We start from the raw sequence: 27,460 nt of genomic DNA, 5'->3' as shown, positions 1-27,460 counted from the left end.
AATCCTACATGAAAATACAATATCTTAAATACAAAAATCTTCAACTGACCATATCTTTATGATACTAATATGAAACAAATAAAGTTACAGTGAACAGATAAACAAAAACCGGACGTGATGTTAAGACAATGAAACAATTGCTGAACACAGTCTAACGACATGCACAGAGCTCTGAAGAAGGTTCATTTGCAGACCTGTGCTTGTCCCACTTGGGTGGGACTTTGGCTAATACTTTTATTGTAACGTACAGTATTTATGATTCTTAATTTCAGTCTTTTTAGTAAGAAATCAGGGGAGAAGCAAAATTTCTCACATTGGGCTCCATCAGTAAATAGCTCAGACTCTTCTTTTGTACATTTGGTAAGCAGTTCCTAAACAGCTCGTTTGTATGTTCATTTCTGAGTCATCACTGCCACTGGACAGTCATCGAGTCTCTGTTTCTATTCCCAACGAAGATCTGCCCATTTGAAACAGCTTTCCTTACGTTTTACAGCTTTGAAAGTGTCGGCAATATAACCTTCTTAAAAACCACAGAACAGCACTGCAAAGCTTCAGCTGGCAGCAGCCCTGTGCATGGAGAGCTGAGTGAAAACAGCTGCAAAGTCACATTCTTGTGGAGTACCAACTGTTCACTTGGAGTCAAACTTCTGCGCCTGCAGTCTTTGGTGTTGGAAGCTATTCTGACAAGTCCCTGTGAGGAGGAACGAAGTACTGTACCGAAAAACTGACATCCTGTCAGGAGTCGTCTCCAATTGGCTCTTAACTTAAAAGCCAATAAATCTTTTCCGTGGGCTATTCTCAGGGTCAGTGCTACAGAGTGCATTGAAAAAGTATTCTTTAGTATGATCAATAACTAAAGCACCTTGGGTTGGAGGAAAGATGAATGTGTGTTGTAAACAAAATTCTGATGTTCCAGTTGCTATAACTAATGTGGCCAACTTGATATAGTTCCTTACTTTTTTGAGATCTAACCATCTTACAATAGTGACCCAGCACTGTAAAAACATAATTGTCACCAGTCACACAAAAGCATAACCACAACACATGTCTGCACATCTTCAGTGTGTTTTTGGCTAGCAGGGATAATGCATGATGCTGTCAGTGATGACAGGATTTAGTGATGGTGTGTGAGGATCTACTAAGGAGCATTATCAACGTCAACTGCAGACGGAACACATAGGACATCTTCACAAAATCCAGTCTCAGTCTGTGTTTTCATGACAGCACCCCCAACAGAAAGCATCCAGTCTCCTGGCTGTTTCTTGGCTGATCAGACATTCGTCCTTCAGTTCCCTGATGGTCTTCCTCAGTGATATCTGAAAGTGTTTTTCTCGGTCCAAAACATTCCGTAGACTCTCCTTGGTATTCTCTAGCTCGATGATCACATGATCTAATTTATGCTTAAGTTTCTTTGGACTGTCCATAACACTATAGCTATGTTCCTAAAATATAAACAGCAGGTTTTTAAATAAGAAAGACAAGTGGTTAGACAAAAGCTCACCACTAAGTTTCAGCTATTTCTTCATTTATGAAACTTAGAGGAGACCATCAGAAGTTTAAGAACTTAGGAAGCGGAAGCAGTATTAGGTGCCTAAGCCTCTCTTCTTTTAGAGGCTGAGCATATATCAGGAACATGGAGCATTGCCGATGAGAAACACTCTCATCTGGGGGTTCCCGCCTGCCATGATAAGCAAGGCAGATGAAACTGCAATGGCTGCCATGGCACTTGCAAAACGTATACAGCTTTCATTCCTTTGTATGGTGCTGATAAACAGTTTATAGTTATCAAACGAATGAGTTATTTTTATTTATTCTTTTACACAAGGTTTCACGTATTCAAGGCTGGCCTTGAACTTGCCATATAGCTGAGGATTACTTTCTCCAACCTCTGCCTAATGCACGCATTCCCCAATGCCCAGATTTTGCAGTGCTGGGGTTCAAATCTTGGGCTTTGAGAATGTTAGGAAAGGACTCTATGAACTGAGCTATATCCCCAGCTCCAAGATTTAGTGATGGTGTGTGATACAGTAAATTTTTCCTTCATTTTGATGAATATTTTACTTTATAAGAGGTTCAGGAAAGGAACACTAGAGTGGGTGCTTAGGCTGAGTGCTGGGGATTTGGAGAGGACTCCAGTCTTTAAAAAAGATAATTTAATTCCCATAAATATTTATTTTGGCTATGCTTAAGTATGCAGGCAATATACTTTTTCATGTTCATTTGAAAACAAGGAAAATAACACTGACATAGAAAGGTACTATAAATTAATTTTGTAAAGTTATTTAATATTAAAATTACTGAAGAGGAGGACTTGTGTGTCTAGCCAAGATGAAGTAAAAGACATGAACCAATGTGTGGTAAAAAGACCTCAAAAATATTTAAGGATTATGGGTACTACACAAGAGAAGCAGCTTCATGGATGGATGGGAAATAGAGGTAAGGCCTGCGATTGCTCCAGCTTGTAGGCCCGAGTGCAAGGATGAGAAACCCATGCAGAGCTTGGCATACAGGAGTGAGGAGATTAGGCAAAGCATCAGGGAAGTCAAGGAGGCCATTTTTGTCCTCTATTTTTACATGTGTGTGCACATGGAAGCCCGAGGTTGCTATCCAGACTCCTCCTCTATTGCTGGCCTCTAGTCATGGAGGTAAGGATTCTCAAACAAATCCTGAGCACGCCAATATGGCTAATCTTGCTAGCCAGCTTGCTTTGGGGACTGTGCCTGCCTTGTGAAGATGGAATTCCCACACTTATAAACACTGGGCTATCTCCCCCTACCCCAAATAATACACTTCTAAATAACCCATGGGTTGAAGAACAAACTGAAACAGAAACTGAAAATATGAAAGACAATGAAAAGACAACTTATTGTGGGATGTAATACTTAGGGAGAAATTAATACCATTGAATGCCTAGACTAGAAAGATACAGATCTTAACAGTAACGGCAGCTTTCACCTTACTAGGAAAAAGCAAAAACAGTTTACTGAAATAAGTAGAAAAAATATAATCGCAGATGAGCAGAAATTAGGGAAGTATAAAAAATGAACAAAGTTGAGTTCTATGACAAGATGAAGAAAATAGTTAACCCTTCAGGCAGACTAACTGGCAATGTGAAAACAGAAACAAATGTCAGGGGGGAGAGCAGAGCGTCAGAGTCTGCAAAAGGGTCAGGCAGGAGGTATTACTAAATACCTTACCCTAATATATGGTGTAGCTGTGACAAAGTCCTTGGGAGACAGAAGACAGAAGCTACTATTGTTTCCTTCAACAAGCAAACAACAACAACAACAAACCCGTAACGCCCACAGTACTTCACTCGACAGGCCTATCTAATATCTATACAAAAATTTATCATTCTACAAAACTTTTTCCAGAAAACTGGAAAAGTTGGCAAGATTTTCTCACTTTTCTAGAAGGTCAATATTATTCTGATCTTGAATTTGGACAAATGAAACATTACAGAAGGGGAGGAGGAGAACCCTATAGACTAAATATCCCTCTTGAACATCCAAAGAAAGACTAAGCAAAAACATTCCCAAGGTGTAAACAAAATACATGAAAATAATGATGCATTATGGAGTAAAAGGTTAGTTAGGTCCTTGAGAAGTCAGCTGACATAACTTACCATATTAGCCTAAAAAAGAAAACTCATGGTAGGAGATGGGATTGCCTGGGTACTGCTCTCAACACTCTCATCCCAGCCCTGGAGCCAAGCAGTTCAGTAAGGAAAGGAAAGGCAACGGAAGACATTTATAGGAGAAAGGAGGAATTAAAACTGTCCTTAACCCAGAGAGCATGATGATCTGTGTGGAAAATCTGACGGCCTTGAAAAAACAAACCCTGCTGTAATTAATATTTCAATTCAGCAACTTTGTCAGATATAAGATCAACATAAATCATATTTCCTTTATTTACATCATCTAGGAGCAAACAAAATGTAGCATTTAGATCAACAAGCAAACAGAAAAGACTAAGGGTCAAATCTGACAAAGCGAAACATCTGTGTGCTGAATGCTATAGACAGTGCTGAGAAGTTACAGGCCAAATCAATGGGAGCACTCAAGTGCCGAAAGACTTCCTACTATCCTAAGCTCTCAGTTCTCCCTGCGGTATCTCCAGAGGCAAGGGCAGACTGGTGGAAATCCCAGCATGGTTGTTTACATGTAGAATTTTACAAAGTGATTTTAAATCCTTATAAAAAAGCCAAGAATCTATAATAGCCAAAACAATGCTGATAAACAACAAAGTGAGTAGACTAATAGTACCTGACTTTAAAAATTATTACAAAGCTGCAGTCAACAGTTTCTGTTCAATGCCTGGCATTTATATGAACAAGCAGTCTGCGAATAAGAAAATACAAGCTTGAATACTCTGTACTGTGTGTGACTGTTTTTCAAGGAGACCTAAAGATACAGCTATTTTTTAATTACATATTTCCATGTAGGAAATATAGTACTTAAAGGGAAGAATTATTTTATTGGTAGAATCACCCTTGTAAAAAGCATTCTTCAAACTAAGTATACAACTAAAAGAGTAACTACTTCTATATTGCTTTTATATACATTCCAATTACAATGATCCTGGGAAGCAAGCTTGTTTGGAAACATTATATATTAAAGATCCTCCTCCCCGAAAAGTCTACATTCTGTTTTTGTTATGATTCTGACATACTTGATCCTAGTGGAGAGACCATATTCATCTTAAAACAATTAACTCAGCAAATAATTTTACTTACAAAAATGAACTGAGATTGGAATTCTTCAATGCATGAGGCATCAACAAGCTGGTGACCATGGTTGGTGACTGGAAGGGTTTTGAGAATAAAGTTTTTCCTACAATGAAGTTTTTCTCTTTTCTCCTGTTAGGAACAGGTAATTAAAACCATTGAGATATTGTATCCATTCTTACAATTTGATTCCTTCATAACATTGTGTAGTGAAATACCATATTTCTTTTCATGGAAACTGCTCTAGGGTTGGTAAATTTCATTCAGTATAGTTTAAAAGAGCACCCCCAAGCAACTGTAGGGTTCAACTATATACATAAAATTTCCCTAAAAATGAAAAGAGAGGAAAATGAAAGAGGATATGTAGGCAGAAATTTCTGTAGCTGCTCTCAAATAATCACACAGAGGCTTAATATTAATTACAAATGCTCAGCCAATAGCTCAGGCTTGTTACTAACTAGCTCTTACATTTTAAGTTAACCCATATTCCTTACTTACACTCTGCCAAATGCCAAATGCCAAATACCTTTATTAGCAAGGCACTTTCATCTCCTGCTCCTTCTGCATCTTGCCGTCAACTCCAGACTCCGCCCTTCCTCCTCCCAGCATTCTCCTAGTCTGGCTCTCCTCCCTAACCTTACTCTGTTCAGCTATTGGCTAGTCAGCTTCTTTATTAAACCAATCACAGGGACACATATTCACACAGTGTAAAGGAATATTCCACAGCAAGGACGCTCCCTACCAGCTGAGAAAAAGATGACAGAAGACCTGAATAAGTAAGTTACAAGAAATAATAATGGTCCACAGTTCTTGAAGAAAATGCGTTCTCAGTTTATTAAGAGACATCATGGGCCAAGTGGCCAACTCACAGCACTATCATTGAGAAAGAACAGAATTCAACTAGGTTTACTACTCAGCCCTTCTGTTCTCTTTTCGTAACCTCATCTCTCTTTTTCCTTTTCTCTTCTTATCCCTTTTTTGTTTTTTCCCCCCACTTTTGCTCGTATCTAAGATGTAAATTTTATATCTGTAGTTTCACCTGGAACCATCCTTTGGTATGGCTTGCAGTTTGCTCTTGAGTTTCTGTTTTTTGGTTTTGGTTTTTCGAGAAAGTGTTTCTTTGTGTAGTCTTGGCTGTCCTGGAACTTCCTCTGTAGTTCAGGCTGGCCTCGAACTCAGGTATCTCCCTGCCCCTGCCCCGAGTGCTGGGATTAAAGCACGTGCCCCTACCACACTCTTGAGTTCTTAAAGACTATCAATCTGAAACCTCAGTTCAACCTTCTCCACTTTTAAGACGCTCGTTCTAAGGTAAGACAATTCTTTCCATTTTATCTAAACCCTAGTCATGCAGCAATGTTTAAGACTGGCTGCTGGCCACATCATCTGCTGGGCACCACGAAAGCTGAAGCTACAGTCTATGGAAACTCACAGAACGCACTTCAGATGAAGAAAGTAACAGAGACGAACCCATGAGTGCTGAAGACTCTTCAGAACTGTCACAGGAAGCGAGTGCTCACAGCGAGCAGAAGCTCATCAACAAACCTGTGAGTGACGTGGGGACTCAAAGACAGAAGGGACGACTCCTGGTTTCAGTTTGGTGTTTGGAGCACTCCTGTCAAAATCTGTCTTCTTAAAGTGCCTTGAACACAGCACATCTCCTTTTTTAGGCTCCCAAATGCCTGCAGCATTCACATCGAGCCTTTTCATTGCTAATACCCATTTTCGTTTGATATTTTCATCTGTGGGGAATCTAGGACAAAATAAAAAAAATACTTTAAAACTAAATACGATTGATATGTATTTGAACTGAAATATTTAAGAAATCATAATTTCTGCATATGTAACAAACTAATTTAAAAAATGACATTTTTTTTTTTGCATGTGTGTGTGTGCATGCACACGAGGATCCTACAGTGTGCACAGTATAGATGAGAGGAGGATTTATGGGAGTTTGTTCTCTCTTACCATCATGTGGGTCCTGGTATTGAACTTAGGTCGTTAGGCTTGGGGACAACTATCTTTACCCTCTAAGACATCCTGCTGGCCTCATAACTCAGTTTTAATATCCAGATTTTTCTGCCACCCAATCCTCAGACATATGACCTCCATTTAAAATTATCAACTTAAAATTTAATCATATCATATAGATGTCTCAATGGATATTTAGTACCTGCATCTGCAATGAAAGGTTTTTCCCTTATCTACAAATGTTAAAGACCATTGGCCTTTTCCTTCCTGAAGTGACACCCAGAATTTATCCTGAATGAATGGGGCCTCTTGTATTTTTAACTTCTGTTCTACCCGAAAACTACCTGTTATAGCAGCTAATATACAGCAGGTCTATAAATGCTTTATGAAAGCCTGCAGAGAATAGCTACAGAGTCTAGAATTCTGAAGATAGAACTATTTAGAGAGATATGTGGGTCAATAATCATAGTTCTCAAAATTTCCAAGCTAGTTCAAATATATATATATGGATAAGGTAGGGTATACATAGTATCTTTTAATTTCCATGCATAGCAAAGTAACTAGATCTTCCCTTAGTAAAGACAAGTGTTTCACATAAAAGCTGAAAAATCCTTAGCACGTTTATTAAATCCTATTAGTCCCTTCCCATGGGTGTGAGAGGAATGGCCAAAACATGAAATGAGAATCCTCACGCTTTATCTATAATGCAGCTTAATAATCTTTGGTCTGAACTTGTAATCCATAGTTGAACAACTTACACCATCTATTCCTAAATAGAAGAGATGTGCATTTTAACAAAGATCCCTCTTTTAGACTGTAAACTACATGTAAACAAAAGTGAACTTCGTAGTTAAAATGCAAATAATATCAGCAAAGGTGAGTTTGACAATTTTTGTGTGGGTGTACTTTATTTTTGGTGGTGGCGTTAATCTCGTCTTTGATTCCTCAGCACTTAAAACTTGCACATTATAAAGGCGTACAGGAAAACTGCCAGTTCAAATTTAACACGGCTACTGTAAAAGGGCTTGGGAACTGAGGCTTGAAACTGTAGACTTAGGTAGAATCGTTCATTTTCAGTAAAAGTATTTGGCTCGAGCCCAGCCAAGTCTTACACATGAAATGTCAGTCCTTTTAACTTGGAATTTGGCAGACAGCGAGAAGCGCATCCAATGGCCGAGCAACATTTCACCATGACTTTAGCAACTCATAACCAAACTGCAAGAGAATGAAAATGAGTTAGTAACTTTAGGTCTAAAGCCAAAGGCAACCCCCCATTCCCCCCCCCCCCCACATCTGAAGTTTTGCTGGTAAAATTATTCTAAAGTTTCGGTATTTTACAAGTGGACATTTAGTTATTCACCTTATGAGGTCTGAGATTTCAACTTCGTAGGCTTGGTTATTATTTCTCTTGTGTTCTTAGGGACCAGAGTTCCCCTGCCACAGACAGGTCTGTGCACCCTACCTCCTTGCAGGCACACTGTCTGCAATTCAGCTTTTAGCTCGAGCGTCCCCTTCCCCAGGGTCACACTACACACAATCCTCCTTTTCAAGGGTGATCTCATTCAGTGTGGTGATTTTTCTCCCCGGTACCCATCTGTGAGTTCCACTGAGGCACGTCGTGGCGTGCCTACTGTCTATCCACTTTCCGTCCCGGGGTCTTAGCGCAGGGAAACGGGGATGGAACGCGGGCAGCGGGCAGCCGGAGCAGCGGCCCGCGCCGCCCCCGAGCCGGGCCCCGCCCCCTTTGGGAGGCGGCCGCGAGCCCGGCCGAGGGCGGGGCCTCTGCTCACAGGCGCCGGGCGGCCGAGGGCGGCCTGCACCGGAGCCCGGGCGGCATCGCCGCGGTCCCCTTCGCCCCGGGGTCTGCGCGGGCAGCGATGCGGGGGCGGGGAGACGGGGAGAGGAACAGCCAGCCGGAGAGTTATTACCGTTAGCAGCGAAGACAGCGACTAACGTCGACGACGACGGACTTTAGCGTCTCACTCCGCTTCCGCCCGCTTCGGTCAGGAACCGGAAATCTGGCTGCCCCGGATCACGTGAGCAGCCGCCATCTTGACCGTGGTGGCCGCCGCCGCGGCGAGGAGGAGGAGGAGGAGGAGGAGGAGGAGGAGGAGGAGGAGGAGGAGGAGGAGGAGGAGGAGGAGGAGGAGGAGGAGGAGGACGGCTGGTGGACCGGTTCTGCTTCGCGGAGGCGTGGCTTCCAAGCTGGGGGAAGGTTCCGTGGCTTGTGAGGGGAGGTGGAGGAGATGGCGGCGACGGCGCGGGAAGATGGCGTCCGCAGCAGCCCGGAGCGAGGGCGGCGGGGCTGCGAGCACTATGACCGCGGCTGTCTCCTCAAGGTGACGACTTTAAAGAGGGCACTTCCTGAGGAGGTGCCACCGAGGCGGGCTGGGGCCGGCGGGGCCAGGCGGGTAGCCGTGGGCATAGGTTTCAGACCGAGCTGCTTGTTCGGACGCCTTCAGCGTCTGGAGTCGGGCTCCCCTTGCAGGGAGCGCGTTTGGCAAGGCGAGCTGGGGCTCTCCATACCCGGCCTCAGCTTTTGTACTTTGCAGAGTTCTTGCTGTTGGGAAGGAGCTTGCCCCAGAGTCACCCAGTGGGTTTCTCCGTCGTTTGCGGTTGACAGGAGAGTGAGGCAGTGTCAGGCCTGCCCTGAGCAGTTCTCCAGGACCGCTGTCACATGGGCGTGATGGTGACGAGAGGAAGATAAGCAAGGGGGAAGATCAGACTGTAATTTCTGTTCGTGTAGTGTGAGTACACGGTATGTAGGCTGTCAGCTTCATTTTGCTGTCTAGGAGTATGCCCAGACCTGTCAAGGAGAAAATATAAAAGTGTGATATGAGAGACACTTGTGTAATGGCCATTAAATTGGGTTTCGGAGAAGTGCCTAGTACGCATATGCTATTATTATTATTTTTGTTGTTGTTGTTGCTTGAGAAATGTTCTAGTCATCTAGAGTTTTTAAAAATGGCCCTCGCACAGTTAAGAGTTTCCTGTTTTTTTTTTTTTTTTTTTTTTTTTTTTTTTTTTTTTTAAGAGGCAGCATGAATATTTTGTTGAGAAAGCCTGATACGTGAGCTGGGGGTGTAACTCAGCAGTACAGCTTGTGCTTAAAATGCTGGCGGCCCTGGTTCCCACCTTCAGAAGTCTCCTCCCACTGGAAAGAAACTTGACTGCTGGAGTCCTTATAGCTTTTCCCCCATACCTTAGTTCTGCCCCTGATTTGCTCTGTAATTTTGAGCAAGCTGCTTTTTAAATGGCTTGAATATAAAAATGGCAATTTTAGAAGTTCTGTTTTTCATGGCTGGTCTTAGTGGTAAAGGCCTGTAGTTCTGTCAGACATGTACTTCCAGCTATTTGTGAAGCTGAGGCAGAAGGAATGCCAGCCTGGAGGTGCTATTGCCAAGAAGAAAAAGAAAAGGGGTGGGATAGATATATATATATATATATATATATATATATATATATATATAATTGGTGGGATATATCATATAAATTATATATATATAGGTGGGAGATATATATAGAGATATCTATCTATCTATCTCTCTCTCTATATATATAAAAAATGTCATTGCTGGAGTACTGACTTCACCAGAGAGTCTATAGGTTCAAGCTCCACCACCAACGGGGAAACTCCCCCTTTTATTAACGATACGATCATTGCATACTGGAGTACGCATGTAGTGTTTAGGAGGTGCATCCCCAGAAATGAGAAGTAAATATTAACTACCACTGTTAGTCGTCATCATCATCATCGTCTTTTTTTGTCTTTTCACTTTACCAGTCAGCCCTGCTGGTCACTGACCTTGAAAGCTAGGATTAAATGATAAGCTTCGGTCTGTAAGACAACTTAAACTCTTTTCTGTAGGCCAGGGTTTGGTAAACATTGTTTCATTGTGTTGGATGAAATTCTTTCAGACTGGTCAGTTTTCAAATGTTGGGTAAGCAGTTGAGTACTATTCTTTTGATTTTATTTCTACTGAGATAATTTCAGTTTCAAAGTGAGCTATGGAACTGAATTTAACATCTTGCCCTTCCCTGGCCCCTGCAAAGAAACTTGCACAGCCAAAGTTGTGTTTCATAGCACTTAAGCTGCGTTTCCCTGAGTGTCAAGCATTGTTCTTTCCTCCTCCCTCTTCCTACATAGGAGAGGCCAACTGAGGTGTTTCAAGGAGCAAGTCATCTGCTGGATCAAGTGCAGCTGTTCAATCAAGAAAAGGGGTGACAATTGGCCTTTGATTTGGCAAGGGGAAGGTCACTGTTGGTCTTGACAAGAGAAGTGTCAATGGAAGGATCCAGGATAAAGCTTTATTGGAGTGGATACTGGAAATAACATAGAGAATTTGGGATTTTTATTGCAAAGGAGAGCAAAAATGTGGCTGTTTTGCTGAAAGATGTGTTACAGTATGCTTCTGTCATTTTGTAATGCAGCAGGAAAAGGGAGCATTCTAGGACTACTTACTGTTGGTGAGTAGTCAAAGTGAAGTCCGTCTTAGCGGCAAGCCTGGGCTAACTGTAGATTCTTCGTAAAGGAAGACAAAGCAGAGTGCAGTAGTTTGCTTCTGTATTGCTGTGATAAACACCGTAACCAAAAACCACTTGAGGAGCACAGGGCTTATTGCTCACACTTCTTGGGACAGTTCATCAGTAGGGAGGCCAAGGCAGGGTCTCATGCAGGGCAGGGCCTGGAAGTAGGAACTGAAACCAAGGCCTTGGAGGAGTGCTGCTTACTACTGGCTTGCACTCCATGGCTCGCTCAACCCAAAACGATCATCTAGATCACTGGTTCTCAACATGTGGGTCATGACCCCTTTGGGGGAGTGGAATGACCCTTTCACAAGGGTTGTATATCATATATCCTGCTTATCAGGTATTTACATTATGATTCATAACTAGCAAAATTATGGTTAGGAAATGGCAACGATATAATGTTATGGTTGAGGTCACCACAACACGAGGAACTGTATTAAAGGGTTGCAGCATTAGGAAGGTTGAGAACCACTGTGCTAGATCTTAAGGCTTAGACTCTAGAAGAATGAGAACATTAACTTTGAAATGGTGGTAATAAAATATCTTTTTCTGAGTGGTTAATGAAGCAAGAGTAATTTGAGGTGCCAAGAAAGGTGCAGAAAATTCGAAGAAGTTTATGTTTATTGATCATTACACCAAGAAATTAAGAGCAGGAAGTCACCTGACAGTGGAGATGTGAAGACATTAAAAAAAAAAAAGTTAAAAAAAAAAGCTGGTTTAGTGATAAATTCTAGTACAATTTTCACTACTAGTGTAAAAGTGAATTCTTTTAATAATGGTATCTCTGTTTAAGGGAAGGAAACTTAGAGTTTTCCTGATTATAGTCTTCAAAAGTTCACCTGGAGATCATGAAGGGGATTGCCAGGAATCTCAGAGTAATAAAATTTAAAAGCTTGGGGTAAGGCATGCAAAAGCGTGTCCTCTGTTGCACAATAAAGCCCTGAAATTAAAAACAAACAAAAAAGGAGACCAGAGAGTGTGGTGGTGTTTTTCTTCAGCTGTAGTTAGCTGCTTCTGATTCATGTCAGTGGGTAGAAGTGGGATTTTTTTAAGTTGTCTTCCAGGTAGGCTGTGTGCAAGGGAACACTTGGTGTTATTAAAAAGAGGAGAGTTAGTGGCTAGAGAATTTCATGCTTGGAACTGAGATACAGAGCTAGTGTAGTTCTAAAGCGTGATGACTAGATCCCCAGGAATCTCTTAAAAGCTACTTTGTGGAATAGTAGATACTCTGTCCAGTGTGTTGACATTTGTACTGATGGTGGAAAGCAGTGGTTGAAAACTGTGTGTGACTCAAGCAGTGATTTTGTATTGTAATTAGGGACACTGTAGTGTACCTATAGTTAGAGCTGGTTTCATTTAAAAATGTCATTGATGAAGCACTCAAATTAATACTTACCAAATCTTAGCTCATACTCATATACATATCTTTTAATAATATTCAACAAATGGAAAACTTTCTGCAAGCCCTTTGATTTTCTTGAGTAAAGGTTCTTAGGCATTTGGCTTGTGAAGTGAATTTGTTGCTTTGTTCATGGAACTTTTTTAATTTTACTTGAAAATAATTGGTTATTCAAGCTTGAGTGTAAGTATATGGTAGACATTGTCTCAAAAGTGGGGAAGTAGTCAAGACTCAAGAATGAGATTCAGTTGTTGTGGGGTTGATTTTTCTGTCTAGAGAATCCTGCCGTTTATAATGTGTGTGTTTTAAAGTTGTTTAGAGTCATTCAAACAGATCTTGAAGGGGAAGATTATTAGCATCAAATGTGCCAAGAAATGAATGCTAGCCGTGGATCCAGTGGTTGTAATCTTTGACCTTGATCCAGAGAAGGAGGTCTTTGTAATTAACTTGTCTTCTATTCCCTTTGTCCCCTGGGTGTTAGGCGCCTTGTTGTGACAAGCTGTATACTTGCCGGCTGTGTCACGACAACAGTGAGGACCATCAGCTCGACCGTTTCAAGGTGAAGGAAGTGCAGTGCATCAACTGTGAAAAAGTCCAGCATGTAAGAGTTATGACATCTCCCTTATTTCTTCTTAAAGTCTTAAGATGGATTAAAACATTTAATCAAAGGTTGGAAATGAGACTTACCTCTAACAACTCTCTGAGTAAGTGACATTGTTGAGTTAGGTGTTTAAAAATATAAAAATAAGCTAAACATGCTTTAATATAAATTCCAGAGATTTAAATGGTTTTGGTAAGTTACTCGAGGTGTTAATTACTGTGTCCTTTTCAGGCCCAGCAGACTTGTGAAGATTGTAGCACATTGTTTGGAGAATATTACTGCAGCATATGCCATCTCTTTGACAAAGATAAGAAGCAGTATCATTGCGAGAACTGTGGAATTTGTAGGTACTGTATACAAAATGTCCTAATCATTCCCAGTGCATTTGGCCAATAATAGTGTATTAGTTACTTTTGTGTTGCTGTGATAAAACGCCATGAAGAGGAGAGGAGAGTGTGAGCTATGGTTACACACACACACACACACACACACACACACACACACCACGACATGGGGGACAATTTTGCAGCAGATGGCAGGAATGGCAGCCGAGAGCTCACTCACATCTTGCACTGTAAGCAAGGAAGGAGAGAGAGAGAGAGAGAGAGAGAGAGAGAGAGAAAGAGAAAGAAAACGAACGAGCAGTCACTCGTGTCTCAAAGTGCACCTTCAGGAACACATTTTCTCCAGCAAAGGCCACACCTCTTAAACTTCCCCCCAAATGTCACCACCAACAGGGAACCAAGTACATAAATACTGGAGCTTGTGGGTGACATTCTCATTCAAACCAGTACAAGTAGTTTAATAAATTAACTTGTTTTGAGATAGGATCTCACTGCTCACTGTGTAGTTCATGCTGGCCTCAAACTCAGAGATCTGCCTCCCTCTGCTCCTGAGTGCTGGGTTAGGGACTTGTGCCACCACTGCCTCGCTTTTTTTTTTTTTTTTCCTGAGTGAGACCATCATCTAAGATACAGTCATTCCAAAGTAGTAGTCTGATTTATTGCCTACAGGCTCCTCATTAGAGTTCAGTACAGCGGATCTTTTTGTTTTTGCTTATTTTTGAGATTGTAATTTAATCACAACATTTCTCTTTTATCTTCCCTCTCTTGAAACCCTCGTTTATACTCCTCCCCACTGTCCTTCAAATTTGTGACTCTTTTTTCATCAGTTGTTATTGTGTGTACGTATACATTCCTAAATATAATCTGTTGAGTCCATATCATGTCACTTGTATGTATGTTTTCAGGGCTGACTCTTTGGCACTGGACAACCAATAGGTGTGGTCTTTCCTGGGGAGGCCCCCCTCTCCTGCTCCCAGCTTTTCTCAGTTGCCTGTAGTTCTTTGTGTAGGGTTGAGGACTTGTGGGCTTTTCCCTTGTAAAGTTTTGCATGTCCATTGGTGTTCTCCTTGTAGAGTTCATGTTTGGGTGGTAATGTTGGTGAGACTTTATGGATTCTATTTATTTATTTAGGGATGGTTTTGCCCTGAGAGAATATTTTGGTTGTGAAGACATTTTGGGTTGTCATGACCAGGGAGAGGGTAATCCTACAACATTGACTGGATAGAAGCCCAGAATGCTATCAGAACTCGCACAGTGTGCTAACAGTTCCCTGTCAGAAGAACAATCTGGTCCAAAATGTTAGCAGAAGCTAGGTAGAAAAAACCACAGTCTGGAATGTAGCATGCTCTGTGCCTCTGCATTTATCTTTTTATTTTACTTTTTGCCATTTTGAATGAGAAAGGAGAAATTCTGCCTTCTCAACTGTGATCAAGAAAAACTGAAAAAGTCTACAAAGGTGTCTTCATACTTAATAGCTTTGTATAGATGATGTAATGCTCCGAGCAGGACAAAAAGGAAATTGAAGGATCTTGCACACAGTGGTGACTTTTCTGTACTATCCTTCAGTTATTTCTACCATACTTACAGATTTCAAAGAATGTTGTACCTTTAAGTTTGATCATTGTCCTTATCATATGGGCGCGAAGTTGTGAAAAATCTGAAGTATTGAATATTTAAGAAGTTCTTAAATGAAAAATGTTTCATTTTTATCTTACTGAGAATCAAAATCATGTAACTCATATTTGAGATGAATGATTATGATTACTTCAAGTATTTAGTAGATGTTAGCTCATTGTTTTTTTTAAAGTCGTTGAAGTGTCTATTTAGTAATTGTAGGTTTTTTGTTTGTTTGTTTTTTGTGGCAGGGTCTCATTGTATGGCCTCCTGACCTAGAACTTATTGTGTAGACTGGGGTGGCCTGTAACTCAGAGAGATCTGCCTGCTTCTGCTTCTTGAGTACTGGAATTAAATGGGTGCACCTCTGTGTCTGGCTCAGTAGTTGATTTTTTTTTTATTTAAAATTTTATTTATTTGATGTGTATGGATGCTTTGCCTGTACCCCATGTGAGGGCAACAGCTCCCCTGGGACTGGAGTTACAGTGAGCTGCCATGTAGATTTTGAGACTGGAGCCCAGGTCCTCTGGAGCTGTTGCTCCAGCTGTTCAGTCGTTGCTTTAAGGCGTGCCTATGGCACACTGAAGATTCTTGTAGATGATTATAGATGAATTTCTAAAAGGTCTTATTAGAAAAACAAACCCAGGAGCCAGATATTGGGGTGAACACTGAAAGATCAGAGAAACAGAACAAGCCACAGCCAACCTCACCTTGCCTTTCTCAGCTGATCTCGTTTCCTCAAACTGAAAGCGTCTGAGTCCTCACCTGAATGGATCTCAGCTGAACTGCTGCTCAAAAGCCTAAAAGCTTAAAAAGCTAAAGTTCCTGGTCCTCATGCCTTATATATACCTTTCTGCTTCCTGCCATCACTTCCTGGGATTAAAGGCATGTGTCACCATGCCTGGCTATTTCCAGTGTGGCTTTGAACTCGCAGAGATCTGGATGGATCTCTGCCTTTGGAATGCTAGGATTAAAGGTGTGTGTGCCACCATTTTCTGGCCTCTATGTCTATCTAGTGGCTGTTCTGTTCTCTGACCCCAGATAAGTTTATTAGGGTGCATAATATATTGGGGGACACAGTATCACCACAGATTTATAGAACTTGAGTTTTCAAAGATTTATTAAAAGATAGGAGAAGTAAACCTGTTACATAGATTGATAGATGCTACCTCTATACAGAAATAATGTGTGACATCAAAGATTCCTTTTCATTTAGTCCTGGTATTAGCTTAGGCTGACCTCAGACTTGTTACTCTTCTATTCCAGGCATCCAAGGGCCGTGATTACAAGTGTGTGCCACCATTCCAGCCACTGTTGTTTTGAAATAACAGAAATTCCAAAAGGGAATCTAAAATCTGTCCATGCATTTGCAGCACAATTGAAATGATCCTTCTACTGTAACTTTTTAAAAAAAATCACGTCACTTCTAATGTACAGCAGTCCTCTGTAAATGTAAATGTAAAGATTGGATATTTATGAATGTGAGTCAGGAGCAAAAGTGATATTCTAAATTGAGAAGGGGCATTATGATAGTTGATACCACGCCTTTAATCCCAGCACTGGGGAGGCAGAGGCAGGCAGCTCTCTGTGAGTTCAAGGCCAGCCTGGGCTACAGAGCTAGTTCCAGGACAGCCAAGACTATACAAAGAAACCCTGTTTCAAAAAACAAAACAAAATAACCAAAACCCAATGAAACAAACAAAGATAATTGAAAACTTATTTGGAAAACAAAACTTGATTCTGAAATATGAATATTCGTTATAATATGATTTTAGCATTTTGAGACAAACTCAGTAGTGGTTCGTGAAAGGCTGAATGTTATTTCTCGTGGGAAAGCCTGACTCAGGTAGTTAAATAACTTAGCACATTCCGACTCTAGGTGTTTTCTTGTTTGATTCTGTGGACTCATATTCTGGGCAGGGGAAAAGGACTGGGTCTGTGAGGAGGAGGCATGCTATTTCCCCTTTATAAAAGAATAATTTTCATTCATTCTTCATTCGTTCATTTAATTTGTGTGCCGTGGTGTACGTGTGGAAGTCGGGGAATTGCTGGAAAGGTCTGTTCCCTCCTTCCACTGTGGAATTTCATGGATTGAACTCAGGGTGTCGGGCTGCTGGCAGTCTTTACTTACTGAGTCATTTCAGAACTCTTCTCATTCAAGAAAATTTTATTCTTCTTTTCACAACATCCAAAGAAGCTGGGAAATTGTCTTTTTTCAGGATAGATCTGAATAACTGCCTTTTAAATAAATCTTTTATTGTAAAAGAAGCAAAGAATAGAAATGTAGGGACCAGCTAGCAATCTTATCTTTACCATTTATATTATAAATTTTATAAAGAACTTCAACCTGAGGAAAATATAAAAATGAATTATTTTAAGTGTTAGCATATACAATGGAGAATGTGTTTATGGTCTACAGTTTACAGAAATTTTTCCTAAATAATGGGCAAAAAGCATAAGCTATGAAGGAAAACATTGATGGCCTTTAAGTTTTACTTTGGTTTTTATTTTAAATTGTGTGTGCATGCATGTGAGCGTAAGTGACTATGGAGGCTAGAGGTCAGATCCCCTGGAGCTGGAGTTATGGGAGGTTGTGAACTGCCCACCATGGGTGTTGGGAGCTGAATGTGGGTCCTCCGCAAGAACAGTATGTGCTCTTAACCACTGACCCATTTTTCAAGCCCTGATGGCTTTTTAATACATAGAAAGTAATGGTGGATCATTATGAAGAGATAGACACAGAGCAGAGAGTAATCATAACATACATAATGAAAAAGATGACCGTCCAGGCTGTATAAAGCTGCTTTTAAGTCGGTAATGGGCAAATCCCCAGGTAGAGAAATGAGCGGAGCACATCAACAGAAATTTACCTTGATGATGTGAGAAAAGTTAAAATAGCATATTTTTTTTGTTGTTTTGTTTTTTTTGGAGACAGGATTTCTCTGTGTTGTTTTGATGCCTGTCCTAGATCTCACTCTGTAGACCAGGCTAGGCTCAAACTCACAGAGATCCACCTGGCTCTGTCTCCTGAGTGCTGGGATTAAAGGTGTGCGCCACCACCGCCTGGCTAGAATAGCATATTTTATCTATCATACATGTGCCCATGTTGTCCAGCTTGTGAGGAACATGGGTCATGCACGTTGAGTGTAAACTAGCAGTCTTTGGAGGGGTCAGGTTGTCAATATCACAGTTGATGATCCAGTACTCTCTGACTCAATAGTGTCAGTTTTAGGGATATTGAAAAAAATAATCTAAATATGGGTTAAATGCTAGCTGGACATTTTTTTTATTATTATATCATTGTAGCAAGTAAAGATTCTAAATTTTATCAATAAGGAAATATTTTTGAAAATTATGATCCATCCATACCGTATGACTGCTGTGTGGCTATTAAGAAGAATGAAATAGTTTTCAATTCTTGAGATCTATTACTAAATATAAATAAGTTGCAGAACAGCATCAATAGAATTGTGTAAGAAATAGGTCAAGTTGTGTGTGTCTGTCCTGTGCATCTATATCCAACTTTACAGAAGAGTCTCTGCTTGTAGTGGTTCCCTTATGACACTGGAAAGATGGGAGTGTTTCCATATTCTTCAGTGTGATTTGAATATTTCTACAGTGCGACTGAGTTTGAGTATTATATAGTGAGCAATTATTGTGTAATAAAAAATAATCTTTTGGCCTTCATGTTATGTTTTGTTAGGATTGGTCCAAAGGAAGATTTTTTTCATTGTTTGAAATGTAACTTATGCCTAGCTATGAATCTTCGAGGAAAACATAAGGTACATGATTCACTTTGCATAATTTAAAAACTATTAGTGTTTTTGAAAACAAGCTTAAATTCTAGTATGTTTAGAAATAATGCTAATTTTCATATATTACCAACTGCAACTATTTTTTTTTTCTTTTCTAAAAAGTAGAATTAAGTAGAAATATATGCCTCCGAACATTGGGTCTGTAGTTTGTTTACTGTAATGTAAGAATGCCTATAGCAGTTATTAGCATAATTCTGGCAGCTTCTTACTTGGTCCATGGATTCTTATCATTGATACTGCTTCTAAGATTAAAATGAAAAAGCTAAGTGATATAACCTGTTTACATAGTGTTCTAAGAATAATTAGAAAGTATTGTTTGTATTCCCTTTCATAATTAAGACTTACAAGTATGGATATAGGAATTTTGTTGTAATCTCAGACCCTCTTTCTTATTTAAAAACAATCTAATGAAATACTGTATTTGTAGTACTGAGAGAAAGAGAATGTACAGACATAGAGTAGTGAGGAAGATTAGGATAAATAATAAACATTAGAGTGAAGCTGAGTAAAGAGAACTCCCAAGATACTTAGCCTTCGCTTAAAGGAATGTGATGAGCAGAATGGGAATTCGTTAAAGATTGAGTCTGACTCTAAAAGTTTTGGGGTGATTGCAAGATAAGCTGGCTGCGGTTGTGGCACGTGCAAGTAGAGGGACCTTTTCTCAGGATAAACAAAAGTCATTAAATTAAAAAAATGAAAAGGACTGGCTAATGAAGGTAGCCTGGAGTCAGTAGCCTCATGACTTGTGTTTCTTTGGCTCTGTCCTGGTTTCCATGGCATATGTAGAATCCATTTGTATACACACATGCACACGTGTGTACATACACAGCCAGCCCATTGCATATCCACCTCATTTGCAGTTAATTCACTCAGTGATGGCATTAACTGTCAGAAACATCCTAATTCCATAGATGTTAAGGTGTGGATTTGTGTATATAGTCAGCTTATTTAATTTAACTTTTTTTAATGCTGTCATAGTTGACATTTTTATCTTCTGATACTTTTGTTAATGTAAAATTCTCCTTTCAACAGTGTATCGAAAATGTTTCTCGGCAGAATTGTCCAATCTGCTTGGAGGTGAGTGTGGACTATTTTTCACTTTGGAAATCTCTTGGATTTAAAATCCTTGGGTGTCTCTGTGTCTTTCTGCAGCACAAGTCACTCTCTTTCCTTTTAGGACATTCACACCTCCCGAGTTGTTGCTCACGTCTTGCCGTGCGGGCATCTCTTACATAGGTAAGATAACTTCTTCCTGCTTGCAGCTGTTTGAAGATAATGGAGGTAGTTTTTCTTCGACTGAAATGATGTTCTGTTTTCTTTCAGAACGTGTTACGAAGAAATGTTGAAAGAGTGAGTTTTTTTGTGGATTTTAAAATGTATAGTTTTAAGATGTTTGTTTTTGTGAGGAGGGTGGTGGGGAGGTGGGCAGACATGATGGCTAGGTACACTGCTTCCGGTATGGCAGATACACATATGGAGGGGAGCAGAGTAGAGAACTGGTGTTTAGCTGGCCATGGCATCTTGGGAACAGGACTGTATCTCTGTCCCCGTGTTCTTATCATGCCTATTTCCTCCCATAGCTTGAGGCAGGCAAAACATCTTGTTTTCTAGCCATATCTATTGGAGAATATAGTTGCCACTAGAATTAATCACAGTGTTGTAAAAGCACTGAGGAATTATGTCCACATTTTATTAGTTCAGTATATTGGTCCAGCAATGAACTACAAAGGAAACCAGTATACTTTCTTTAAAACTGGAACTAAAATAAGATGATAAATAGGAAAGAGTAGAAATGTGTTTTGGTTCTACCAATTAATATTCAGAAAATAGACAGGGATCAACTTTTGAAAAATTTTAGAAAGGAAGTAATAATATGATTGGAATAATTTTTAAGGAATATAATTTCTTTGCATCAGTGTCCTACAAAATTAAAGTTGTTTAGCTAATGGATAGTTTAATTGGTATTTTTAGGTAAAGACATAGTTCTATAGAGTATTGACTACTTCCCCATTTTAGAGAGTTGAGGATAAGAACTTAGGATTTAAAAGTATAAGATACAGAATTTGATATTTATCTTTTTTAGTGCATAGATTTTCAGGTTCCTGAGAAATTAACTTAAAATGTAGACTACTAGCCTGTTTGGTTTCTGTGCCAGTGAGCTGTGTCTTTTTGTATATAGATCCGTTTACTGTCTCTTGCAGAGGCTACAGATGTCCGCTGTGTATGCATTCTGCCTTAGATATGACTCGGTACTGGCGACAGTTGGATAATGAGGTTGCACAAACCCCTATGCCATCGGAATACCAAAATGTGACTGTGGATGTGAGTAGAATCCATGCTTAGAACTTTTTAGATTTCTTGCTGTTATTCCTTCTATTTTTACCTCTTTGCTTAAATTTATCTCAAAATTAGTGCTTTGATATAGTGCCATTGGAATTAATTAAAGCAAAGGACTAATTATTTAAAAAAATTTTTTATATTTATATCAGACTAGGGGAAGAAAAAGTCCTAAGTATACCTTTGTGTAGTTTTTCCTCAACACTAGATGGCAGGCAAAAACTTTGTTATGAATTTTTGGCAAATTGCTTGTCAGAGTCAGACGTGGATTACTGATGTTTTATTTTACCTGTATTTCACTTAAATTATTCAAAATTTTGTTTGAAGAGAATGTATTTGCTGGTTTTTGAAAACTAGCTTTTGGGTTTTAATTTTTTCTGTCCATTGTATTTTGTCGAGGACTTTATTTGGTCTCCATTAGCTTATTCCCTTTGGCCCTACAGAGAGTTGAGAGGGGCTGCTGTGTATTCTCAGCATCGTACTGGGTTTAAATCAAAGTTGGAAAATTAAATAGCTTTCTGATGCTTTCATAACTTCTGGACATATAAATATTATGATTGTCTACAAATACTTTAGAACACAGGGATGAAACAAAGCCAAATAATTATTTTAATGTTGGATATGTAGCTTAGTAGTAGTTAGTATGTACAAGGCCATGGATTTGATTCTAGCATTGTAAACAAACAAACAACAAAACCCCTTCTGGTTTATTCACACTGGAAAGTTCCAAAATTAATGTTGGTAACTGAATTGTTACTAAGGACAGCGGAAGATCCCTTAGGTACTAACTGACTGTTGGGATGTTTAGTAGAGGCTGAAGTTTACTGTGTTCATGTAGGTGCTTTTTTTTTTTTTTTTTTTAAATAATAGCTTTATGAGGAACATCTCACATACAGTGGGGGCTAATTCTGTAAAAGTATACAATTTGAGGCAGGTGGATCTCTGTGAATTCAAGGCCAGCCTGGTCTACAAAGTGAGTTCCAGGACAGCCAGGGCTGTTACATAGAGAAACTCTGTCTCAAAAAAGCTTGGAAAAAAAAAGTATACAATTCAGTGACTTTAGTACATTTATGGAATTGTACAAACAGTACCACAGTATTAAAATATTTTTGTCACTTATAAAGAAACTCTATGCCCAGGGCTGAGGAGATGGCTCATTTGGTAAAGTGTCTGCCACTCAAGCACAGAGACTTGAGTTTGGATATCTACAACACACAGAAAAAGCTAGGCATGGTCACTGCGTGCCTATAACGTTGTCCTTAAGTCCTTAAGGAGGTGGAGGTAGACAGGTCCCTGAAAGTCACTGGCCAGGCAGCCAGCCTAGCTGAATCATTGAGTGTTATGTTCAGTGAGAGACGGTCTCAAAAAATGAAGATGGAGAGCAGTGAAGGAAAGACATCTAACATTGACCGCAGGTGCCCATGTGTAGCCACACATGCACATACCGCGTGGACATACACACCACACACATACCACACACACACTACACACACACACCAAAAAAACAAAACCAAACAACAACAACAAAACCTCAACAACACTGTACTTACTAGTAGTCACTTATCAGACAACCTCTAATCTCTGCCTTTAAGTAGTATTTTTAGAAGAGTAGTTTTCCAAATTATGTTAAGAACAAATGGAATTTTTTTGCTTATGATGTGTGTATGCTAAGACTGCTGTGTAGTTATATGTTGATATATTCCCAGATGGACATTCTGAGTTTTCAGTGTCTTAACACCAGAAGACATTGAGTCCTTATCGTGTTAGAGACTAGCAAGAGGCTTCCTGGCTTTACTCACTTAGAAAGTGACCTTGTTCTTGATCATTCCTGAGGCATAGACAACCTAAAAATTAAGCAAAAATATTCCAATGGGTAGAAATTTTAATTTTATTAGTTAAGATAAATTCTGAGTACAAGTGAAAATAATGAAGTCATTATGTATGTTATTTTATATTTTAAGTATTAGGTGTTTGCCTAATGACAAGTATTAGATCTGAGTATGTCCATGTTAATTTTCTTGCTTGTATTATGTATACTTTTAGGAGCTATTTTAAAATGAGTCTTCTGCGCTCATATTTTCTGAATTCAAAGCTACCTTAATAACCTTTAAAATATTCATTGGAGAAAAGACATTTTCACTGCAGAAGTGCTTAGACACATACATGTATTTCACACCTTTTATATGACTGAAATGATTGTTAATACAGACAGTGCCACTGGTAATTACAAGGCTTAAGTCCTCACTCTTCATTTTTCAGATTCTCTGCAATGACTGTAATGGACGATCCACAGTCCAATTCCATATCTTAGGCATGAAATGTAAGATTTGTGACTCCTACAATACTGCTCAAGCTGGGGGCCGAAGAGTTCCAGTGGATCAGCAGTGAGCAGCCTGTCCTTGGCTGGAGAACAGTCCTGTGATGTAGATAAAGCTCTGTGTAAAAGATCCTGTTGTCAGAATGTGTCCTAACTATGCATTAGAGATGTTTTATACCACCGTCACAACAGCAGGTGGTATCATATGGACCTAAGGATTCAAGATCTCTGGATGGAATTATCATAGCTCTTACCTGATGAAGCTTCTGCAGATGTGCTGATTGGAAATTCCTTTAGTGTCAAGTTTGGAAGTCGAAGTCAATGATGTTTGCTCCAGATATAGACACATTCATAGAAATATTTTATATTTTCATGGAACTTTAAGTGACACTATGCACGCAGAGTTCATTTCTAGTTCTTGATAGAACTGCATTTAATTAGTCTTTGATTTTAAGGACTGTAATATAATTTTTAAGTTCTTATTGTTAAAATCTAATTACATATGCTTTTGAATTGTCTAAGACAGTCCTTTGGGTCCTATAAGTGAAATTTTATGTAAAAAATAAACTACTAATAAAATTATACTGAGACATGGATTTACAGAATTTTTTCCCGCAGGCTGTCTATTTTTGTTTCTATCGTGACAATGTAAGTTATTTTATAATGTAAAAGAAGTTCTCTTCTTTCTTTTGAGGTGTTTTTATGTATGTATGAGTGATTGGGGAAGGTGGTATGTAAAGTAATGACGCTCTTCCAAGGCTTTAAGGCAACTATTATCATTGCAAATAATTTCTTTCAATCTGTCAAAACTACTTCTCCACAGAGTAATTCATTCAGCAGATATTTACCAAGCAGATATAAGCCAATTGTGATTCTAGATGCTTTAGAGATGACAATGAACAGTATATACAAAAGCACCTACCCTTGTAGTGGTACATTCTGCCGTTTCTCATATTTGACCAACATACTCTGTTTATTAATGCAAACAGTATATACATTCAATATAAACAAATGAATTATTTTCTAAATTCTCAGAAGTAAGAGATGAATGAGTGGGATGAGCTCTTCCTGGCAAGTGCTCTTATTTCAAAAGACTTTTTTGTGTTTATGTAATAGTATTAAATATGCCTCTTGATGAATGTGCCAGCCATGGATGGGTCATCTGTGTTGACCCCCTGGTCCTCAGGCTCAAGGAACTGCCTAGTGGGGGTGGCTGGAAAGAATGTAAGAGGATGAGGAGGAAAGCTGGGAAGTTCTGTTTTGGCCGTGACGAGGATGTTGCACACATGAACGTAGAGCAGCTGTGGTTGCCTGCTCAAGAACTGTATGAGGTTAAGCCAGTCAGAAGTCCTGCTTAGTGGAGAAGTGATTCCTGAACCCTACCCCTTAGGGAAGGCTGCCGATGGAGGGGGGTTGCCTTTATTAGGGAGTACGGGTAGCTGGTAGGTTGATTATTCATGCTCCAGTGGATGTCCCACCTATGTGTACATGGACAGCACTGTGTAATTGGACCCAGTGGGTTATTCATTAGAAAAAAAAAAAAAGGTAGGGTCAGCTGGAGAGATGGATCAGTTGTTAAGAGTACTTGCTTCTCTTCCAAAGAGCCTGAGTTTGGTTCCCAGCTCCCAGATCAGAATTTCAGGGTTTCTAACACAAATTCACAACCGAGTATACACATAAATTAAAAAAAAAAAAAAAGGACAGGGACCAGGCATGTTGGTGCTTGCTTTTAGTCCTGTAACTTAGAAGGTAGAGTCAGGAAGATCTCTGAGTTCAAGGCCATCCTGGGCTACACAGAAATACCCTGTCTCCAAAAAAAAAATGAAGTTGGGATGTGATGTGTTAGGTGATCTTGGTTGGAATGGATATGACCCAAGTACGGTGTATACATGTGTGAGATTTTTGATGGACTCTTAGGGATTTTTTATATTTAAGAGGTCATCTGAAGACAGAAAATCTCTCTTTTGATCTAAGGCTTGGATACTGTGCCAGCTACTTTTATGTCAATTTGACACAAGCTAGAATCATCTAGCGGGGGGAGCCTCAATTAAGAAAATGCCTTCCTAAGACTGGGCTGCAGACAAGCCTGAAGAGCATTTTCTTAACTAGTGATTGATAGAGGAGGGCCCAGCTTATTGCGGGTGGGGCTGCTCCTGGGATGGTGGTCCTGGATTCGATAAGAAAGCAGGCTGAGCAAGCCACAAGGAGCAAGTCAGTGAGCAGCACTTCTCCAAGGTCTCTGTCAGCTCCTGCCTTCAGTTTCCTGTCCTGTTTTGAGTTCCTGCTCCAACTTCCTTCGATGATGAACAGTGATGTGGAAGGGTAAGCTAGTAAACCCTGTCCTCCCCAAGTTGCTTTGGTTATGGTGTTTCATCACAGCAGTCGTAACCCCAACTAGGACAGAAATTGGTACCAGGATAGTGGGGTATTGCTGTGACAGACCTGACTATGTTTTTGGGAGGATCATGGAAGGACTTTGGAACTTCAGGTGAGAAAAGTCCCCTGAGTGTTGAAAGCCTTGTTGAACTGTTCTGTGAGAGCCTGGAAGGTAAGAATGTTGAGAGCAGTGCAGATGATGGGAAGTTTAACGGGTTTGAGAGGCCCTTACTGACTGTCAGGGTCATTTGCTGTTTTGGTTTAAGAATTGGTGGTTCTGGTTAGCTGGGACTGAAGAATCAGCTGTGATCTGCAGGATACCAGGACCTGCTGGAACTTGGTTTGCTGTGTTCAGATGGTGACTATGCTCTGGTTCTTCCTTCTTGAAGTAAGAAAGTATTTAGTTCATTTTTTAAATTTTATTTTATAGGAGGCCTCAGCTGAGAGACTTTAAAATTATTTTTATTATTTTAATTATGTGTATGTGTGTGTGTCTATGTGCACATATCACATGAATGCAAGTGCCCACAGATGTCTGAGGTGTCAGATACCCCTGGAACTGGGTAACAGGTAGTTAGTTGTAAACCACCTGATGTAGATGCTGGTAATCAAACTCAGATCTTCAGGAAGAGCAAGCAGTATGTGCTCTTAACCACCGAGCCATCTCTCTAGCCTGAGTCTTTAAACTTTTATTTTTATTTTTATTTTTATTTTTATTTTTTTGGTTTTTCGAGACAGGGTTTCTCTGTGTAGCTTTGTGCCTTTCCTGGAACTCGCTTTGGAGACCAGGCTGGCCTCGAACTCACAAAGATCCGCCTGCCTCTGCCTCCCGAGTGCTGGGATTAAAGGCGTGCGCCACCACCGCCCGGCTTCTTTAAACTTTTAAAAAAGAGATTTTGGAGTTTTACTGAGACTTTGGATTTTAAAAGAGATGATATTTTTAAAGAGACAACTTTTTTGAGACAGGGTTTCTCTGTGTAGCCCTGGCTTAAAGAGACAACTTTTAAGGTGTTTGAATTTGTAAGGCTGTGGGACTTCTTAAGTTTTGAAAATGATTTTATATTGTGATGTCTTTATTAATATGCGATCTTGTTGATGAACAAGAAAAAAATGGTTCTGGCTTAGTGGTGATATGTTTGTGTCTCAAACTGACCAGGGGTCAGTGGGCTAGTTCCACTTCAGTGATGTGGAACTGTAACCCACTATTTACCCCTTTCTTCCCCAAGTTGCTTTAGTCATGGTGTTTGAGCACAGCAATAGTAATCCTAAGTAGGACAGAAATCTTATTGTTTCTTATTCTTCTACTGCTGTGGCTAAATTCTCCAGTATTCTGTTGGGAAAATGTGGTGAGACCAGGAGGCATCCTTATCTTGTTCTTGACCTTAGAGGAAGCACTTAATTTTTTACTGTATGACGTTAGCTGGGAACTTTTT

At 39.9% G+C, this 27,460-nt stretch overlaps 2 protein-coding genes across 4 annotated transcripts; one reads left to right on the top strand and one right to left on the bottom strand.

The window, feature by feature from the left end:
• Positions 1 to 419: 419 nt before the first annotated feature.
• Positions 420 to 8,812, bottom strand: Thap6 (THAP domain containing 6). 3 transcript variants are annotated; one of them, XM_059274659.1, is made up of 5 exons: positions 8,623 to 8,812; positions 7,807 to 7,909; positions 6,269 to 6,476; positions 4,736 to 4,858; positions 420 to 1,442 (listed from the first exon to the last, which is right to left on the bottom strand). In XM_059274659.1, the coding sequence occupies exons 2-5, from the start codon at positions 7,884 to 7,886 to the stop codon at positions 1,203 to 1,205; spliced, it is 651 nt and encodes a 216-aa protein (XP_059130642.1). In that variant the 5' UTR covers positions 7,887 to 7,909; positions 8,623 to 8,812; the 3' UTR covers positions 420 to 1,202. The 3 variants fall into 3 exon arrangements, with proteins under 3 accessions (XP_059130642.1, XP_059130643.1, XP_059130644.1); XM_059274660.1 differs by lacking the exon at positions 8,623 to 8,812 and adding an exon at positions 8,055 to 8,375; XM_059274661.1 differs by lacking the exon at positions 8,623 to 8,812 and adding an exon at positions 8,157 to 8,375.
• On the top strand, positions 8,454 to 24,256 carry Rchy1 (ring finger and CHY zinc finger domain containing 1). The gene is made up of 9 exons (XM_059274658.1): positions 8,454 to 9,033; positions 13,105 to 13,224; positions 13,456 to 13,571; positions 18,886 to 18,964; positions 20,030 to 20,074; positions 20,175 to 20,233; positions 20,321 to 20,347; positions 21,199 to 21,319; positions 23,594 to 24,256. The coding sequence occupies exons 1-9, from the start codon at positions 8,941 to 8,943 to the stop codon at positions 23,720 to 23,722; spliced, it is 789 nt and encodes a 262-aa protein (XP_059130641.1). The 5' UTR covers positions 8,454 to 8,940; the 3' UTR covers positions 23,723 to 24,256.
• The last annotated feature ends 3,204 nt before the right edge of the window (positions 24,257 to 27,460 follow it).

This window comes from Peromyscus eremicus, chromosome 10 (assembly GCF_949786415.1).
Source record: "Peromyscus eremicus chromosome 10, PerEre_H2_v1, whole genome shotgun sequence".
NCBI classification, from domain to species: Eukaryota; Metazoa; Chordata; class Mammalia; order Rodentia; family Cricetidae; genus Peromyscus; species Peromyscus eremicus.
Note: the sequence above shows the minus strand (reverse complement) of the source record. Positions and strands in the feature narration are given on the sequence as shown.